The sequence below is a fragment of the Chiloscyllium plagiosum genome, unplaced genomic scaffold, assembly GCF_037043375.1.
Source record: "Chiloscyllium plagiosum isolate Xiang-an unplaced genomic scaffold, Cpla_swu_hap1 HiC_scaffold_49, whole genome shotgun sequence".
In the NCBI taxonomy this organism is placed as follows: Eukaryota; Metazoa; Chordata; class Chondrichthyes; order Orectolobiformes; family Hemiscylliidae; genus Chiloscyllium; species Chiloscyllium plagiosum.
This window is the reverse complement of record NW_028270187.1, coordinates 13,479,513-13,500,828: the sequence shown is the minus strand read 5'-3', so window position 1 is coordinate 13,500,828 and position 21,316 is coordinate 13,479,513. Positions and strand designations below refer to the sequence as shown.

General features: G+C 45.7%; 1 protein-coding gene across 4 annotated transcripts in view; it reads left to right on the top strand.

Annotated features, from left to right (window-relative positions):
* The first annotated feature begins 8,325 nt into the window (after positions 1-8,325).
* The window catches only part of LOC122544519 (Fc receptor-like protein 2), a 32,878-nt gene continuing 19,887 nt past the window's right edge, over positions 8,326-21,316 (top strand). The window contains exons 1-4 of one of the 4 annotated variants that reach the window (XR_015755301.1): positions 8,326-8,538; positions 11,219-11,341; positions 12,773-12,802; positions 16,439-16,690. Coding sequence is in view for 3 of the 4 variants with exons in the window: in XM_087984903.1 (XP_087841029.1) it covers positions 11,302-11,341; positions 12,773-12,802; positions 16,439-16,690 (322 nt within the window). In the remaining variant the exon portion in view is untranslated. The remainder of the gene's footprint in view (positions 8,539-11,218; positions 11,342-12,772; positions 12,803-16,438; positions 16,691-21,316) is intronic. The other 3 variants (XM_087984903.1, XM_087984902.1, XM_043683807.2) reach the window with 3 other exon arrangements.

Sequence of the window (21,316 nt, the reverse complement as noted above, 5' to 3'; positions counted from 1 at the left end):
ATTAAACTGCATCTGCCATGCTTTGGCTCAATTGCTCAACTTGTCTAAATCATACTGAAAAATCTCTGAATCTTCCTTCACAACTCCCCTTCCACCCAACTCTGTGTCTGCCTTTAAGCACAGTGGGAAATCATCAGCCACCCTTTCTCAATGCGATAGCCCATTCATTCTGTATCATTCCACGTACAATTGTCCATTATCATTTGTACCCAAAGGGTAGCAGCAGTAACACAACTTCAATGTGGACGCACAAGAGCTGCAGATGGGAATACTACCCTTGTGAGATCCGCTTTGAGCCAATCGCAATCCTTTGGAAAAACATCAGCCATTCCTTCAGTGTCACGGGGTCGAAATGCTGGAATTCCCTCCCTAAGTGAGTTGTGAGTCCACCTACAACACGGGAACTACAGTGGCTCAGGAATGCAGCTCACCATCGCATTTTCAAGGGAACAACTAGAAAGTGGGCAACAAAATTCTGGCCCAGCCAGGGATGCTGCCATCCCATAAGTGGATGGCAAAAAAATCAAAACCACATTCGACTTCTCTGCTCCAAAGTAAACAAGCCGAGCTTATCTAGCTTCTCTTCATCGCTGAAATGCTCCATCCCAGGGAGTATCTTGATGAATCTCCTCTGCACCCCTCCAATGCAATCATATCCTTCCTATAGTGTGGAGTGTGTAATTGCATGCAGTGCTCCAGCTGTGACCTCAACAAAGTCCTGTCCCACTCAACATCATCTTCCTGCTTTTTATAGTGTTTATCGCACACCGCAGGAGCGTGTGGGACTTGAACCCTGGCCTACTGGCTGCGAGGTAGGGACATTAACACTGTGTCACCAGATTTCGAACTCTCAATACCTGAACGTCTGCTGGTCATTCCCATTTTCCCCAGATACGCGATGCTAACTGCTTCGCAACAGATCTTTCCCTTCTCTTCAGCTTCCTGCTCCCACTCGTTTCCAGTTTCATTCCTATATCTTTCAATTGCAGGATGCCAAGACTGACCCAGATGATTATTTTGTCACATACGGCACACTGAACCTCAGTGAGCCATCGCAGAAAGAAGATGGAGAAGATGAAAACTTTTGCGAGAATAATCCACGCAAGTAAAATGCAATAAGACAGACGGGGAGGAGGGGTGGGCTTCGTTCAACACTATCAACTGTGCGGTGAAGAGGTACAATATAACTCTTGTGTATAGTTAACAAACTTGTGAACGTTATGAAAGAAACCTTGTTTCACACGGCATTTGATGCCACTCATTTTCTTCTGGGGAAGCTTTTTTCACGTGACTGCGATTGTCAATCTTTTCTGGACCTCGCACGTGCTTGGTTTTGAATTTACCAAACTCTTTAGGCTGCTAGTGCTTTTTAGAACTTTAATACTGCCTCTCCTTCGCTCTCATGTACTTATCTGAAAATTGAGCGTAGGTCCAAGTATAAGGGAAGGAATACATCCCTTGCCCCTTTCAATGAATGGACGATAAGGAACCTCTCTGATTCTGACTAACTTTGAACAGGACGTGTCTGACAGATCTGACGGGCAGGAGTTACTTTAACAGAAACCAGGCAATTTCAATGGTTACTTTTCAGAGTGAAAGTGTCCCTCGGCGTGAGGCTTCAACTAGCAACTTCTGACCGCACAGACGGAATGGACACTAAGCCACAAGCCATTGACGACCCGGATGGAGGAGACACGACTGACAGGGAGTCTCTAAGGAAAAGCGTAGACCGACAACCTGCTGGAAGCCTTTCCTATCTTTCTGAGATTTCGAACCCCATTGTGGGAATGTATGAGATTTCTCTCACGATCGATGCTTTGGAAACGCCACAAAAAAATGGGTTGGGATGTCAAACACTTCCAAAGCAGCAGACTTCAACTTAGAAAAGAGCATAGGTTACCTGTTGGTTTTATCAGTGGACTGTTAACCCAAAGACCTCGGTAATATTCTGGGGACCCGGTGTGAATCCCATCACGGTAGATGGGGGAATTCAAATTCAACAACATTCTGGAATTACACCGCTGATACTGAACGTGACTCGATTGTCCATTAAACCCATCTGGTTCACCAATGTCCTTGAGGGAAGGAACCTGCCATCCTTACCTGATCAGGTCTACATGTGTCCCCAGACCCACAGCAATGTGGTTGAATCTTAAGTACCCTCTGAGACATTAGGAATGGACAATAAATGCTGGCCTATTCGGTCATGCCCTCCTCCACTGAATAAAAGAAAAGTTGGCCACTCAGACGGGAGGTAGTTAAAATACCACGGCAACATTTAAGGGATTGGCTTATGAAAATGCAGGCTTTGTTGTAGATTTTAATATTTTAAAACCGCCTCGTACTGATCTGTAAACTGTTGCCTACCAAGAAAGGAAAAGTGTAGGTCTAATTACAAACCGATAAACATCATCAGGGACAACGACAGTGTGAATGCTGAAGGTTTTGGTCAACAGGTGCCATGTATATTTGAAAGGAACAGCAGGACGAGCCGATGAATTGTTAAAGATTGGAGCAAACAAAGACTGTGAATGAGTCATCGGTTTTCTCAACACCGTGGCTCCTCATTCAGGCAAAGGATGTAGGGCATTGCTGGCAAAGACAGCATGAATTCCCTGATTATCGAGTCATAGAGTCATACATCACTGAAATAGACACGTCAGCCCAACTCATCCATGTTGACCAGACTTCCTCAACTGAACCAGCTCCATTTGTCTGCAGTTCACCCATATCCCCCTAAACCTTTCCTATGCATGTACCTGTCCAAATGTCTCTTAAATGTTGTAACCATACCCGCCTGCATGACTTCCTCTGGCTGTTCGTTCCATCTATGCACCACCCATCTTATGCCCTCAATTTTGAAGTCTCTAGAATGGAGAGAACCTGAGAGGAAATGAGGGGAGGACAGAGTGAGGAGTAAAAACAGTGGAGGGGATAGAGTAAGAGTTTGGGGAAACAGGGGAGGGGACAGAGGGAGGGGGTCTAGGGAACAGGGGAGAGGTGTAGAGTGGGGGGACAAGGGAAACAGTGGAGGGAATGGAGTGGGAGGGTAGGGAAAACTGGGAGAGGGAAAGAGTGCGAGGGCAGGGGAAACCGTGGAGAGAATAGAGTGGGAAATTCGTGGAAACAGTGGAGAAGAATAGAGTGGGGGAGCAGGGATATAGTGGAGGGTTAGATTGGTAGGGTAGCTGAAAAACAGGAGGAGATAAAGTCGGCCGGGTAAAACAGGGGGCGGAGAATAGTGTTAGAGGGAAAGGAAAATGGGATGGATATAGAGTGGCAGTGTTACAAGATTGAGAAGGAATTAGCAGAGAGGATATTGAGGGGTACTGGGGCAGAGAAATAGAGTGTGGGGACGTTGAGGGGAAAGGCGACAGAGTGAGAGGAGATTTAGGCGAAATGGGGAGAAGGCAGATTAGGGAAGATTGAGGGGAAACCGGGGAGGGTGCAGAGTGGAGGGAAAGTGAAGTAAAATGGGAGGACATAGAGTCGGGGAATGGTGAATTAGAACGAGTGGGGGTGAAAGAGGATAGAGAGGAAAAATGGTGGAGGAAGATGGAGTGGGACTGAAAGGGGATAGATGGGGGAATTGGGGTAGGAGATAGAGTGGGAGGAGACTGAAGGAATATGGGAGCAGGGTAATAGAACCGGGGGCATTGACGGAAAACGGGGAAGGAGATTGAGTGTTGGAGTATTATGGGGAACGAGACTGATTGGGGTGCAGTGGATGGGAGCGAGATGGATTGGGGGCAGGGACTGTGATAGAGTTGGGAGACGCAGATGGATGGGGAGAAGGGGAAACAGGTGATGCGGATAGAATGGGGACAGAGGCAACATGGAGGGCGAGAGAGTGGGGCCAAGGGGAGTAGATAGAGAGGAGGAAGGGAAACAGGGGAGGGGAATAGAATTTGGGGACAGGTGAAACAGGTGAGGAGGATAGATTGCTAGGAGGGGAAACAGGAGGTGGAGATAGAGTGAGGGGTGAGATTGAAGGGAAATGTGCTTCGATAGAGTGGGAGGAGGAGGGAAGGGGAAACGGTGGAGTGAAGAGCAATAGGAAACGAGGATAGACTGTGGTGGCCGAGATTGAGCGGGAATGAGGGGCAAAGTGTAGAGTGGACAGAGATTGAAAGGATATGGAGGGAGGTGGGTAGACTGGGTGAACATTGGTAGGAAACAGGGAGGGGGATAGAGTGGGGATCATGGGTGAAAGCTGACTGGATGTAGTGGTAGGCAGGGTAAACGGTGTATGGGGATAGAGAAGGAGGGTCATCGTGTGGAGAATGACATTGAGATGAAACTGGGGAGGGTTATAGACTGGGGAGGGAAACGGCAGAAGGAAGATAGACTGTGGGAGGAGACTGAGGGGAAACGTGGAATGGACACAGAGTGGGAGTGTGAAATTGAGATGATACACGAAGTGGGATAGAGTGATGGGGGGAAAATGCCTTAGATGGTATGGAAGGGACACAGGGTAAGTGGAATAGATTGGGTTGAGATTGAGGGTAAATCTGGAAGTGGGATAGTGAAAAAGGGAGACTGATGACAAAAAGGGGAAAGGGACAGAGTGTGGGGAGATTGAGGTGAAATAGGGTAGGATGGTAGAATGAGGTGACTCTGGGGAAGGAGGATAGAGTGGAGGGGATTTAGAGAAATGTGGGGAATGGAATAGAGTGAGGGGACATACTGGGGGAAGGGGGACTAAGTGAGGCAAGATTAAGGTGAAGTGTGGGAGATAGTGAGTATAGAGCGCTGCGGCGACAGCAGATGTTTGGGAGTGTGTAGAATTATTGGGGCGATTGAGCGAAAATGGGGGAGATAGAATGGGGGTGATTGAAAGGAAAGTTTGAAGATAAAATGCGGGATAGAGTAGGGGGAGTTTGAATGAAACGGAGGGAAAGAGACTAGATCAGAGTGACAGGTCTAAGGGAACCAGGGAAGACGGATATTTCGGGGGGAGTAGACATAGTGGGCAGAAAAGGGAAAGATGTGAAGGGACATAGAATTGGGGGTGAGGTTGAGATGGAACAGGGAGGGTTTTTAGAATTGAAGGGCAAGAAAAATGGGGAGAATGTGAGCAGATTTGAGTGGAGATTGGGGGGAAAGGTGGATTGAATGGGGGAATGAAACTGCGTGTGGGAAGATTGAGGGGAAACAAGTGATGGGGATATAGTGGGGGAAATTGAAGGAAGGTAGGGTGATTTTGAGGGGAGGGAAATGGAGGAATTGAGGTAAAATGGGAAGAGGTGGCGAAAGAGTGGGGGCATGTGTCGTGTGTGCGTGCTTGTGTGTGTGTTTTTTTTTTCAATCTTATCTGTAGAGGGATACTACTGCCACAGAAAGAGTGCGTGTAAGAGACAGAATGTTTGTGAGACAGTGCATGTGTGAGAGAGATAGAGTGTGTGTGAGAGAGAGACAGAGTGTGCATGTGAGAGAGAGAGGGTGTGCGTGTGTGAGAAAGGGTGCCCATATGTGTGAGAGAGTGCATGTGTGTGAGAGCGAGTGTGTGAAAGAGTGAGTGCATGTGTGTGTGTGTGACGGAGAGTGCTTGTATGTGTGAAAGAGTGAGTGCGTGTGTGCATGAGGGGAGACTGAATGTGTGTGAGAGAAAGAGTGCATGTGTGTGAGAGAGCGCGTGTGCATGTGTGTGAGAGAGTGCTGGGGTGTGAGAGGGAGAATACATATGTGTGAGAGGGGATGTACGTGTGAGACAGTTTGTGAGAGAGTGAATGCGTGTGGGGGAGAGAGAGTGTATGTTTGTGTGAGAGAGAGTGGGTATGAGTGTGCGAGAGAGAGTGAGAGTGTGTGTTAGAGACAGAGCGAGCGAGCGTGTGTTAGAGTGACAAAGTGCGTGTGTGACAGAGAGTGCATGTGTGTGGTGAGAAAGGATGTATGTATATGTAAGAGAGAGTGTATGTATGTGAGACAGAGCGACTGCATGTGTGTGTGAAAGAAAAGGAGTGCATGAGAGCGATGAATTCTCTGCCACGGAAAGAGATTGAGGCCAAAACATTGAAAAATGTTGCTCTGGAAGGGGTTGCTTAGAGTTCAGACAAAACAGAATATGCTGAAGAAACTCAGGCATCATCTGTGGGGAAAGATAGAAAGAGAAAAAGAATCAGTCAAGTGACCCTTCTTCAGAACTGAAAGAACATATTCGAATCATAGAATGGCACAACATAGAAGTGACCATTCGGCCCATCGTGTTACTGGGGATGTGGATAACGGGTATAGGGGGAGATAGTGGGAGACACCGGGGACGGAATTGAATGATCAGCCACGATCCTGTTGAATGGGGGAGCAGGCTGGAAGAGCTTATCCCTGCTCCTATTTGTGATGTGTCTCTGATTTGTTGCGGCCAGGCAAGATAAGTTTACACAGAAGCAACACTCCTGTTACGCTTCACCACAGCATTGTGACTGTGATGGAGACAATGTGGGATATCCGTTGAAAAGCCCCATACAACACAGACTGGTTAGCGTGCACACACACCCAACACCCACAGGGTTAACCCGTGAGTGGGGAGCACATTGGTGCAATGACCCACCAACATTTCCACACCAAGCTGCCTCATATCACACGTTGCCTTTAGAGTTCAGATTTGCCCGGCTATCAGTGACATATTTCATAGCAAGCCATTGATTACAATTGGAGCTCACCCAGATGGATTGAAGCAGCGATCAATCAGTCAAGATTGAACTGTCACTCAAAATTATCCAGCACAGACTCAATGGGCTGAGGTTCCTCTTTCTGTGCTCTTCTGTCTCCATTACTTCAAAGGCCAAATCCTTCGCAATCCCGAGAATGTAGACATCAACTCAACTCGCTGCATATTAAAGGAAGATGAACATTTTTTACATTCACTCATGGGACATGGGCATCACTGACTGGGTTAGCATTTATCACCCGCATCCCTAATTGCCCCAGATGACAGTTAAGAGTCAATGCAGGGAGTTGTAGAAGTCTGCAACACAGAAAAAAGTCCCATTGGCCCATTGAGTCTGAGCTGATCAAAAGCAGCTACGTCACTATTATCTTCTCCTCTTTTCCCAGCACGTGGCCCATAGCCTTGGCATCACAATTAACATCTAAATCCTTCTTCAATGTGATCAGGGTTCCTTCAAGGTGAGAGGGGAGAAATATAAAAGAATGTAATGGCGCAATTTTTTCACACAAACGGTACTGAGAGTCTGGAACAGGCCCTCCGTGGTAACGCTGAAAGCGAATACGGTTTTGTCAAGCAAAGTCACATGGGGCTAGTTTAACTTGTGAAAACTGGACAGCATTGGTAAGTTGGGCCGGACAGCCTGTTTGCATGCTGTAAACATCTACAACTCTATGTCTCTACTCTGTCACACACTCTGTGTCACACACAGACTCTATCTCGCACACTCTCTCACACAGACGCAAGTTGTCTCACAAGTTGTCTCTCACTCTCTCACACACACTCACACACAAAGTCTCACAAGAATTCGCTCTCTCACTCGTTCTGTCTCACACACACCTTTTCTTACAAACACACTCTGTCTCATACACTCTCACACACATACCCTCTCTGTCTCACGCACTCTCTCACAGCCACATGCACACAAACATTCTGAATCACATACTGTATCTCATTATCTCACTCACACACACAGTTACACACACTCTCTCTCTCACACACACACACACTGTTTCACACACACTCTGCCACAAAATCACTCTGTCACTCTCTCTCTCACACACACAGACACACACACACTCACACACACACTCTCCCTCTCATCTACATTTTCTCTCTCACACATATGCACACACACACAGTTACTCTCATCCACTTTGTTCTCACACATGTTCTCTCTCACACAGGTCCTATTAATTCACAAAGCCATTCCTGCCCTATATCTGAGGCAATCCAGCTTAAGATATAAACACTGCGAATGAGGGGAAATCTCGGAATTCTGTGAAAAATTGACTCGCTGTGCAGTCAATAGTTAAACTGCCCAGGACAGAAAACAGACGGTTAAAGTAACAGCCAAATTGATAAGTTGCAAATAAAGTTAGTGAACAGATCAGCAATTTTTTTTAAAAAGTCAAAAGAAAGGGGAAGAACAAATGTTTGTTTTAAATATAAATATAAAAACAGAATTAAATTGAGGCTAAGACAGATTAGGGACAGAAAGAGCGGACAAATAATGCAGATTTGTAGTGACAGCTAATTTTACAGAGGGAGGCAATTAGATTTTCTTGTTCTTCAGGGAGTGCATGTCAATCTCTGAATAGGATCAACATAAGATCTACCCACTGGGGATCTCCAATCACGCCATGACGTGTTGCAACTCTGTCCGATGTTCTGGTACATGAGGAACCACTTCTAAAACACCAACTACACTTCGCAAGATACAGAAATTCTCTGAACTCCTCAAGCTGTTGAGAAAATTAGTCCTTGCGATCGAAGTGTTGCTTGGATTCCAGAGGCTGAAGCCACTTCAGAGAAGGTTGAAAAACATTCCCACGGAGAATTTCCTTATTAGAGGGATCGGGAATTCATTGTTGGTGAGTCACAAAAAATAGCATCAAAGTTAGTCAGTTCGTAGGGAAGGCAAACAGCATTTATTTAAAAATAAATGGTGTTTTCGGACGTTTTGCTTAAAAAAAAACTATACAAGGAACTAGTCAGACTACAGCTGGTAGATTGTGAATAGTTTGGGGATTCTTATTTAAAAAATAGACTGGACATTAGACGCAGTACAGAGAAGGTTACTCAGCTGATCCCTGGTATGGAGGGACTGCCTGACGAGGGAGAGGCTGGGTAGGTTGTGCCTGTCCTTATTGGAGTTCAGAAGAACGAGAGATGACCTTATTGAAGATTCTTCGAGGGCTTTGCCAGGGGAGATGTGGACAGATGTTGGTTCCCCTTGTGTGGGAGAGCATGGGCCCAGAGGGATGTCATGTCAGAATCATTGAAGACGGACATGAGGAGGAATTTCTTCTCTCCGATGGGAGTGAATCTGTAGAACTTTTTACAATAGAGGGCTGTCAACGCTAGGTTTTTCAGGATAGTCAAGACTGAGTTAGAGAGATTTTTAAATCGGAAAGGAAACACAAGGTTGTAGAGGAAAGGTAAACAAAATGGAGTTGAGGATGATCAGATCAGCCCCAGTCTCTTTGAATGGCAAAACAGACTCGATGGGCTGAATGGTCTACTCCTAATCCTATGGTCATATGGATCTCTTCCACATAAACTGCAGCCACATAATCTCATGTTTCTGACAGAGCGTTGCAAAGTTATTTTGAAGTGTGTCAGCCTCCGTCTTTCCTCTTCTCTTGAACAGCAGCAGGCACACTTTCACCAGGAGTGGTGTCACTGCCGTCTGATACAACTAATACATTTTTTTTCCGGTTTCAAAAGCTACATAGTGCAAGACGCTGGAGATCTGAAAATAACACAGAGAGTACCAGAGAAACTCATCAGATCTGGCAGCATTTGTAGAGAGAGAGAGGGAGAGAGAGACAGCGAGAGAAAGCGAGCGAGCAAGAGACAGAGAGACAGAGACAGAGAAACAGAGTTAATTTTAAAGATTATAAACGCAAAATGCTGGAGGATGTCAACAGATCTGGCAGCATCTGTAGAGTGAGAGAGAGAGAGCGAGAGAGAGAGAGAGACAGAAAGAGAGTGGGGGAGAAAGAGCGAGAGAGAGGGAGAGCGCGGGAAATAGAGTTAATATTACAGATTATAAACGCAAAATGCTGCAGGATATCAGCAGATCTGGCAGCATTTGTAAAGCGAGAGAAAGAGAGAGAGAGAAAGAAAGAGCGAGAGAGGGAGAGGGAAACAGAGTTAATATTACAGGTTATAAACACAAAATGCTGGAGGAAGTCAGCAGATCTGGCAGCATCTGTGTGGAGAGAGAGGGAGAGAGTTAATGTTACAGTTTATAGACACAGAAAATGCCGCAGAAATTCAACAGTTCTGGCAGTCTCTGTGAAGAGAGAGAGAAAGATAATTACATTTTTGAGTATGTTGATTCCACATCAATCCTTTTGCGTTGCTGGCAAGTGTTTCTGTCAGATAATAAGCACGCTGTGTTAACTGGTGAAGCTTAGTTCCTTTTTTTGTGTGTTTCAGTTGCAGACAGTCCATTATACTTGTCTACTTGTGGTTAATATATTTTCTTGTTCTCTCAAACCCAACGTTATCCCACAGACACCGCTAGAGTTTCCCTTTCAGCCTACAGCTGAAGATTCAGAGCTGCAGACCGATCTGCGGAAGCCAGAACCAGATCTCCCCCTTAGGGTTGTCTTCCTGGTTCCTGTGGTGGGAAAGGCCTGGTGGGGGAGTAGTGGGCGGTGTTGTTCAATCCCTCGTAGTTCATCTACATTTTGGATAAACTGTGCACCGGCTGGACATATTTGTCTGGCTGTTTTAATGAGAGAGAAAAGGGAAAGGAAAACTGAAGGCAATTCACTCTAATTGAAGAATCGATTGAGAGATCAACTCTGGTGAGAATTCCTCTAATGAATGAAATAGCAATGCCGGAGATGCTACGGGAAGGATGTTGTTAAACTAGAAGGGGTACAGAAACGATTAACAATGACTGGAGGATTGGATTATCAGGAGACGTTGGATAGGCTGGGATGTCTTAACCCTGAAGCATGGGAGCCTGAAGAATAACGTCATAAAAGTTTCGAAGGTCATGAGGTGCCTGGATAGGGTGAATAGCCAAAGTTTTTACCTCAGGGCAGGTGAGTTCAAAACTAGAGAGCATAGGTTTAAGTTGAGAGGTGAAAAAGTTTACGGGATCTGAGGGGCAAATCTTTCTCATAACTGATTGCACATATGGAATAAAATGCCAGGGGAAGCTATGGAGATGGGTACAATTACAACATTTAAAAGACATTGGTGCTGGATTGGATTTGATTGGAAAGATTTAGCAGGATAGGGGCCAATCACAAGCAAATGGGACAAGTTTGAATAACCTGGTTGGCATGGATGATATGGGCAGAAGGCCCTGTTCCCATGCCGCATAATTCTCTGTTTGCTGAGCTCCTTTTCCTTGCCACAGGTAAAGAGAGAAAATTGTGGAAATAAAAGGGACGGTGTGGAGTAACAGTTTGTAACACACTCAGGGAGATGGATAGTCACAGACTACAAGTATCCACCACTGGTGGATAGACTGAGCGGTCTCATTCCCTGCTCAATGAAGCCAGAAACCTATTTATTTTCCTTTCTTAGGAAGGCTGGTGGAGAAATTAATTGCCCCCTGAAGTATTTACCCTCCCAGAGAAAGAGGGAAGGCCTCTGCGTTTGGATTCCACATGATGACGTATGTGAAGGAATTTTGCCTGCTCATGTTTTGTAAGTGGTTGTTACAGCTTTATATATAAATGAAACATCATGTGAATTTGCCACTAGGATTAGGGAGATGTCAGAGCCATGCTGTTTGGAGGAGCTAAAATTATTCAAATTATTTTGTGTATTTGAGCTTGTAGTTATAATTCCTGTCAGAGAGGAGGGTGGGTTGAATGAGATAGACAGAAAGAAAGGGAAGGGCAGGATTGAAGGAAAGGGAAAGAAAGAGAAATGGGGCAGGATTGAGGGAGAAAAAGAAAGATGGGGTTAATTTGAGGGAGAGAGAGTGAGGGATGATGTAGAAGTGAACGAGACAGCGACAGAGAGATGGGGTAGATTTGAGGAAGAGACAAGGTGGGGGCAGGATTAAAGGGGAGAGTGAGGGAGCATTGACTCCATCGAATTCAAGGAGAGAGAGAGATCATGGTAGAATTGAGGGAGAGAGAGTGAGAGAGATAGGGATATAAATGAGGGAGAGAGAGAAATGAGGGGCAGTATTGAAGGAGAGAAACGGATGATGACAAGGGAGATAGAGAGATGGGGGCACTTCTGTGTTCTGCCCCTGACTGTTTTCTGTGGTAGGGAATCCCACAGGGGTCCCTCTCTCTGGGTGAGGACATTTCTCCCCATCTCAGTCTCCTTTAGACTGTGACTCTCTGTTTCAGTTCACCCTCACCCGTTGAATGGGAACATTCTTTAGTATTTTTGGGTACAGATTGTTTGGTTCAAAGGGCTTTTCATGTACTGTGAGACACTATTGTATTAAAGTGGGCATTCCATATTACGTACTGTTACCCAGACTTCTATCTTGTCCTTATCCAAAACTAGAGGGCATAGCTTGAGGGTGAGAGGGGAACGATTTAAAAGGGACCTGAGGGGGATCTTTTTCAAACAGGAAGTGTATTTGGAACAAAATGCCAGAGGAAGTGGTAGAAATATGTACAATTAAAACATTTAAAATATATTTGGACAGGGACATGGATTGGAAAGGTTTAGAGGAATATGGGCTAAATTGAAGGCAAGTGGGGCTGGTTTAATTTATTGTGGAAAACCTGTTGACAATGGTCGAGTTGGGTCGAAGGGCTTGTATCCGTGCTGAATGACTCTATGAGTCTACTGTGGCATGCCCTGAGTTATCGATCTGAGCAGATTTAATAGACATTTCCATTCAATATTTCGTGTCCCTGAAATATAACTCATCATTTTCTCACAGGCTACAGTGCTTCTCACGCAAACGTACAAACTCAGGGTAAAAAGAAACGGTTTACCCCTTTAACAAACAGAAATCCTGCTCAAATCCTGTGGCCAACAGCTGATTCCTCTTTAAGCAAAGGACTCTTGATCGCATGGGCGTGTGCATCATCTCACAGAGTTTACAATTGAAAATACGAACATTTGTAGACGTGACGCTAAATTCTCTCTCTTTTCTTTTAACAGTAAGAAACATTTCGTATCTGGTGGCATACGGTATGTTGATAATGTTACATTTCACGATTTGCACACAAAGGTCAGGAGATGTTTGAACTCTCACTCACAAGCCACAGTGGAGGCTGGGACCAGGTGTTAGTTTTCAATCTGAGAGATTGTGTTTCCTCAGGTATTAACGGGCTAGGGTCCAACGGTAGGTTTGTGGAGTTAGGCTGCAGATCAGCTGTTGAATAGCAGATCAGACTCAGGGTGTGGCACGGTTCTTCAGTGATTAAAACTGCTGATTCACAGTGCCAGGAACCCGGGTTCAATTCCAGCCTCGGATTGTGGTCTATGTGCAATTGGCACATTCTCCCTGTGTCTAACTGGGTTTCCTCCAACAGTCTAAAATGTGCAGACTAGGCGGGTTGGCCATGGGAAATTATCATTATGTCCAGGGATGTGTAGGTTAGGTGAATTAGCTGTGGGAAATGCAGAGTTACAGGGATAGGGTAGGGGGGTCTTTTCAGAGGGTTGGTGTTGACTTGATGGGCCGAATGGCTTGTTTCTGCTCTGTACGGATCCTCAGTGTTAGGGATTGATTGTGTTTACTATTGGCATTGTCCCTCGGTACTCCTGCAGTGTGCAAATTCTACTCTGTTGTGCATTGTACGTCATAAATACATAAGGGCTAGAAGCAGGAGATTATGTTCAGCCCCTTTGGAGCCTGTTCTCCCATTCCATGCAATCGCAGCTGATGCCATCTGGACCTCAACGCCTTTTTTCTGTCCTCGCTTCCTTTAACCTGCCAGTGATTGAACGTCTGTCTATTTCCTCCTTCAGTTTAGCCAGTTTCCCGAAAACCCCTCTCCATGGGACCGTGGGGACGGGGGTGGTTGCAATAGTCCCACAGATGCACACACGCCCTTTGACAGAATCCGTTTCTTCCCATCTCTGTACTCAATCTGCGCCTTCCTCTTTTACTGAATTGATAATGTCTCGTTCTATATAGTCCCACATGAGGAAACATCCTCTATCCATCTCCTTTGTCAACCCCACCCCCCTTTTACTTTCCTATATCCCTAAGTTAGATCTCCTTTCATTCCTCTAAACTCCAGAGAGTATCGGCATAAACTGCTCAATCACACTTCTTAAAATAAATCTCTGGAATAAATCAATTTATTTGTCTCCAGTGAATTTGGGGTTGGATGTGGATTAAAGTTATTTAAATTGTAATTACACCCTGCTCCAGAACTCCTCCCATTACCGCCCCAATGGAGGGTTGGGGGCGGAGAACTCCCTTGGAACGCTGCTTTGTAATACACTGAAATGCCAACAACATGAGGTCAGTTCCCATGGCAGCTGAGGTAACCGTGAAGCACTCTCCTTCTCAACCTCTCCCCTCGCCTGAGGAGTGGTGACCCTCAAGTTATACCATCACCCAGTATTGAGAGAGGAGCCCAATGATCTTGTAAGACTGTGGTGAATTTGCCATATGTGTAACAGACAGCAATGTTCCAATCACATGTTCCTTTATAAACATCCAAAGTTGATAGAAAGCTGTATTTTGTAGCAACCAATACTGCGAAGGTGGATCTCATTAACATTGATACCCTTTGCCCTGGTAGAATAATTCATTTAATAGATCCTGGTCACTTTAGGAAGTTGGGACTCTTTGCTGATATACACTTGGCAGCACTGTTCCTGGGGAATGAACGGATTCTGTTTGAAGTTTCTTGTCTCGAATTAATCAGGACAGGAAAGTAAAAATGCCATGTTTCAACATTCTAGCAGATCTGTTGGGAAAGAGATGGGGAGTGGGGGGCTACGAGAGAGAGAGAGTTTTGTGTGTGTGTGTGTGTGTGTGTGTGTGTGTGTGTGTGTGTGTGTGTGTGTGTGTGTGTGTGTGTGTGTGTGTGTGTGTGTGTGTGTGTGTGTGTGTGTGTGTGTGTGTGTGTGTGTGTGTGTGTGTGTGTGTGTGTGTGTGAGAAAGAGCGAGAGAGAGAGAGAAACAAAATTAACGTTACAGCTTCCAAACATGGCAAGTGCTGCAGAAACCCAGCAGGTCCAGCAGCATCTACGGGAAAGAGAGACAGACTTAACGGTATAAATACAGAAAGTACTGGAGGAACTCAGCAGGTCTAGCAGCATCTATGGAGTGAGAGAGAAACAGAATTAACATTACAAATTATAAACACAGAAAATACTGGAGAAACTCGGCAGGACTAGCAGCATCTACAAGGAGAGTGAAGTAGCGTTAACATGTCGAGTCTAGAAGCGGTTTATCCCTGTCCTTTGGAATGGCCAAGCAAACCATTCAGTTTTATCCATCGTTGCAAAGTCTCAACAATGAAATGAAACTAGACCCATCACCCAGCATCAAACCAGAAACCAGAATAGACAATGGAGGAAATAGCTTGTCGACCCTGCAGAGACCTCCTCATTAACATGTGGAGGCTAGTGCGAAAATTGGGAGAGTCATCTTCGGACACACTGAATCATACCTCACAGACAGTTTCCCAAACACCGATATTACCATCCCTGAATACGCTTTGTCCCACAGCAGGACAGACCCAGCAGAGGTAGCTGAACAGGGGGATACAGTCCGGAGGGAGTTACCCTGCGGGTCTTCAACATTGACTCTGGACAATATGAGGTGTCATGGAAACCTCCTGCTGAATACCATGTACCATCCTCCCGCAGGTGATGAATCGGTATTCCTCCGTGTTAGACAACCTTTAGAGGATGCACTGAAGATGACAAGGGCAGAAAATCTAACCTGAGGGGGGGATCAACAGTGACTCGGCAGCAGCACTACTGTCCAAGCTGGTTGGGTCCTAAAGGGCATAGCTGCTAGATGGGGTCTGCAGCAGGTGGCGTGGGAACCAACCAAGTGGGAAAAACAACCCGACTTCATCCATACCAACATGCCAGCTGCAGATCCATCTGTCCATGACCGTATCAATAAGAATGACCCCCTGCACTGTCCTTGTGTAGATGGAGTCCCATTGAAGATCATTTCTGCGTATGGGACCTGGGCGTCGCTGGCTGGGCACATTATTTATTGTCCCCGTCCCTAGTTGCCCAAATGAGAAGCAGGTGGTGAGCTGCTTCATTAACCTGAGCAGTACACATGTATTGGCAGACCCACAATACCCTAAAAAAGGTAATTCCAGGATTTTGACCCAGCAACACGAAACAATGGCTGATGTATTTCCAAGTTAGGATTGTGAGTGCGTCAGATGGGAACTAGCACGCGGTGGTGTTCACATGTTATCCTTCTGAATGGAATTGGTTGTGGCTTTGGAAGTTGCTGTCTGTGGATCTGTGGTGAATTTCTGCAGTGCATCTCCTAGATGGTACAAACTGCTGCTACAGACCATCGACTTTGGTGGGAATCGATGTTCAGGAATGTGGTTCCTAACAAGCAGGGGCTGCTTTGTCCTCGGATGGTTTCGACCTTCTTGAGTGTTGAGTGAACCCATCCAAACAAATGGAGATTATTGAATCACATTCCTGACTTGTTCCTAATAATGGAGGATAGTATTTGGATTAATTAATCAATTAACATTGATTAATCGACCGATTGTAGTTTTGCATCGGGCAGAAACAGCAAGTGCATTAACTGTGATGAAGAGTGAAAGGTTTCGATTGATGTTTTACTCATTAGAAATGACTGTTATTGTTGTTCTGCAGGCCAATCCACAGAGGTCGTCATAACTCATCCCAGGGATGGTGTCATTAAAGAAGGGGAGTGGTTCACTCTAAAGTGTCGGTACAACAATAGATTTATAACAGCTTTCTGGTATAAGAACAACATTTACGAGGATTATACTTATCACCTCCGAAGAAAAGCTGACAGTAAAACTGGAGGCTCTTACCAGTGTCGAAGGAACAGTGATCGGAGCTCCTCTTCACGAGTTGAACCTTTGAAAATGGTGACCATTGGTACGGAAACGTTGAGCTTTGATGTGCATACTCTGTGTCGAACACCATATCTTTTTGGAGAGACCACACAATATATCATACTGCATGCTGTCCCATTCATCAAGTCCCAAGGGACACAACGATGCACAGAGGCAACCAATCCCACTTCCCAAGGGAGGGAATTCTCGAACTCCCCAGATTTTAATGTTGACCATCAGGACCAGAAGAAATTAAAATAGGAGTAGGCCATTTGGCCCCTTAAACCTGCTCCAGTATTCGGTCGGATACATGACTGATAGGAGATCTGGTGTCAGGACCCAGCTGCTCCAGAGAGATTTACCCACTTTTCTCACTTGACAGGGCTTCATCCTAAACTGCACCACATTCCAAACTAGACCTGATGCTAAACTGCACCACATTCCAAACTAGACCTGATGCTAAACTGCACCACATTCCAAACTAGACCTGATGCTAAACTGCACCACATTCCAAACTAGACCTGATGCTAAACTGTGCCACATTTCAAACTGGAGCTCACCCAAATTGGCCACATCCCAAACTAGGTCTTACTCCAAAATGGGCCATATTCTAAAAGGGGTATTACCATAAACTGGGCCAAATTCCAAACTGGGCCTCACTCTAAACTAGGCCAAATTCAAAGCTGGGCATCATCCTAAATTGGGCCACACTCCAAATTGGGCCTCACTTTAAACTGGGCCACATTCCAAACACGGACTCTGCCGAAACTGGGCCACACTACAAAGAGGGCCTCGCCTTAACCTGGGCCGCATTCCATTCTGAGCCTCACCTTAAACTGAGCCATAACTTAAATTGGCTTCACCCAAAACTGGGCCACATCCCAAACTGGGCCTCATCCTAAAGTCAGCTGCATACCAAACTGGGTCTCACCCTAATATTAGCCTTACCCTAAAGTTGTTCAGGTAATAAACTGGACCCCATCGTAAATTGGGCCCCATTGTAAACTGGGCCTCACCCTAAACTGGGTTAAATCCCAAAGTGGGCCACACCTTAAACTGGGCCACATCCCATTCCAAGCCTAACCCTAAAGTAGGCTGCATCCTAAATTGACCTCACCCTAACTGGGCCAAATCCCAAATTGGGTCATATACCAAACAGGGCCTCAACCTAAAGTGGGCCACATTACAACGTTGGCCTCACCTTAAACTGGGCCACATCCCATTTGGTTGCTCACCCTAAATTGGGCCACATCCCAAACTGGGCCTGATACATAAACTGGGACACGTCCCAAATCGGGCGTCATCCTAAACTGAGCCACGTTACAATGTGGGCCTTACCTTCAACTGGGCCATAACCTAAATTGGCCTCATGCTAAACTGGGCCACATCCCTAACTGGGCCTCAGCCTAATGTCAGCTATATGCGAAACTAGGTCTAACTCTAAGTTGAGCGTCACCCTAATGTGGTTCAGATCATAAAGTGGGCCCCATAGTAAATTGGGCCACATTGTAAACTGTGCCTCACCCTAAATTGGACCACATCCTAAACTGGGTCTCATCCTAAACTACGTCACATCTCAAATTGGGCCTCAATCTAAAATGGACCACATTGTCAAGTGGGCCTCATCTTTAACTGGGCTACATCCCATTCTGAGCCTCACACTAAAAGGGCCACATCCTAAGTTGGCCTCACTCTTAACTGGGCCACATCCCAAACTGGTCCTCAGCTTATAGAGGGCACATGCCAAACTGGGTCTCACCCTAAGATGAGCCTCTTTCTATTGTAGTTCAGATCATAAACTGGGCCCCATTGTCAATTGTGCCCCATTTTAAACTGGGCCTCAGCCTAAACTGGAACTTATCCTAAACTGGGCCTCATTCAAAACTGGTCCAGATCATACATGGGGCCTCATTCTAAACTGGATGACATCCTTAAATAAGCCATATGCTAGACTGGGCACAATCCTAACCTGGGCCTCACCCTGAATTGGGCCACATTACAATGTAGGCCTCACCTTAATCTGGGCCACATCTCATTCTGAGCCTCATGCTAAATTGGGCCTAATCCCAAACTTGGCCTCAGCATAGTGGGCTATGTACCAAACTGGGTCTCACCTTAAGATGAGCCGTATCCAATTGTTGTTCAGATCATAAACTGTGCCCCATTATAAATTGCGCCCAATTGTAAGCTGGGCCTCATCCTAACTGAATCTTATCCTAAACACCAACTCCTTCCAAGCTGGGCCAGTCCTTACACGGGGCCTCATTCTAAACTGGGTATCATCCCAAATTGAGTCATATCCTGTACTGGGCCCAATCCTAAACTAGAATTCAGCATAAAGTTTGCCACATTCTAAAACTGGGTCTCAGCCTAAACTGGGTGACATCCAAAACTAAGTAAAATCCTAAAAAGGGTCTTATTCTGAACTGGGCCACATCCTCAACTGTGTCTCAGTCTAAACAGCAATACGTCCTCAACTGGGAAATATTTTGTACTGGGCCACATCCCAAATTAGACCTTATCTTCAAATGCGCCTCATTCTAAACAGTCAAAAACGGTGGTGCTGGAAAAGCACAGCCATTCATGCAGCATCCGAGGAGCAGGAGAGTCGACCTTTCGGCTAGGCCAAGTCCTAAATTAGGCCTCATCATAAACTGGACTTGATTCTACAATGGGAAACATCCTATACTGGACCACTTGCTATAGAGCTGAACATTCAGGAATGAAGAAGGATTCCTGAAGAAGGGCTCGTGCCTGAAACGTCGATTCTCCTGCTCCTTGGATGCTGCCTGACCTGCTGCGCTTTTCCAGCAACACATTTTCAGCTCTGATATCCAGCATCTGCAGTCCTCACTTTCACCACTTGCTATATTAGAACAGATCTTAAACTGGACTATAGTGGAATCTGAGTCTCATTCTAAACTAGGTGCATTGTTCCCTGAGTCACATCCTAAACTGGGCCTCGTTCTAAACCTTTCCACATCTCAAACTAAACTTCATCCTACACTAGGCGTCATCTAAAGTGTAGTTTATCCTAAACTGAGACTAATACTAAACTGGGAAACATCCCACACTGGGCTATTTCCTACACAGTGGCACTTCCTAAACTAGGCCACACCTTACACTGAGGCATAATGTAAACTTGTAAACATTTTGCATGGGCCTTATTATAAACTCGGTCTCATCCTAAACCAGGCCCCATTCGAATCTGAGAAACATCCTACATTGGTTGCCGTTATAAACTGGGAAAATAAATTCTAAAGTGAGCCTTATCCGAACTTGGGCCTCAACCTACACTGGATCAAATCCTATACTGGTCCTCACTCTATAATGGGCCTCACACTACACTCTGCATCACCTTACACTGGGCTCACGTCCTCCATTGGACGTCATCCTGCACTGGGGCATATCTTTTCCATCCCGTGCTGTGTCACATTCTGTCCTTAACACTCTGCATCGTACACTCTGCCACATCCTAAAGACTGCTGAGGGTCCAACTGATTATGGAAGAAGTGTCAAACCAGCTTCGCCGTCTCCTACGGATTGCTCACTGTTCCCAGTTACAATATAGTGAGGGAAATGGCATTGAATTGAATGAATCATCTCTTTTCACTCGCAAGTTAATTTAGCTTCTCATTTACTTTAGTGAGTGAGTCATAGAGTTCTGCTCATGTAAAATACAGAAGGGACCTTTCTGCCCATCAGCTCTGTACTGATGTATCTACACTATTCCCACTATCCTGCACTAGACCAATAGACTTGAAGTTATGACATGACAAGTGGGCGATTGAGAGCATTTTAAACATTGAGGGGATTCCCGCATCAATCAGCCTCCCAGGTAGTTCCTTCCAGACCCTCCCACCCTCTGGACGAAACTATCCACAGTTCCCTCTCTAAACCTTCTGCCTTTCACTCTAAAATGATATCTCCCTCCTTCTTATTGACTCTTCAGTTAAGGGGAGGAGTTGCTTCCAACTCCCCTGTCCATGCCCCTCAAAAGCTTATCCAGCTTCTCTTCATCACTGAAATGCTATAACCCAGAGAAAATTCTGGTGAATCTGCTATGCCCCCTTCCAGTGCAATCACACCCTTCCTATAGTGCAGAGACTGGAAATGCACACAGTGCTCCAGCTGCGGCCTCAGCAAAGTCCTGTCCAACTGCAAAATCACCTCCCAGCTCTTATAATCTACACCTTCATGATAATGGCAAGTGTCCCTTATATCTTCTTCACAACCATATTAAACAGTCCTGCCACCTCCAGGGATCTGTGAGCAATCACCACAAGATCTCTCGGTTCCTCCTGAGCTTCCTAGTGTCCTGCCATTCATTTAATGCGTTTTTTTCCCCAAAGTGCATTACTTCTCATTAAACAGTTTTCAACTCCATCTGTCAATGGCCTGCCCTGTTGACTGATCCACCTATTAACCTAACGCCTTCCCCCTTACTATGAACCACCCAGCCAGTATTCATACCGTCCATATGTCGTTTACATTTTAACTAAAATTGATGATTAACTTAATATTCCAGCCCATTACCTTTTTCGGAGTTTTTGGGCAGTGCATGATGGTAGTTAGGCAGGCACCTATTACCGATCTCTAATTGCCCAGAGGGCAGTTGAGAGTCGACCACATTACTGTGTGGCTGTATTAACGTGTAGGTTAGTCTGGG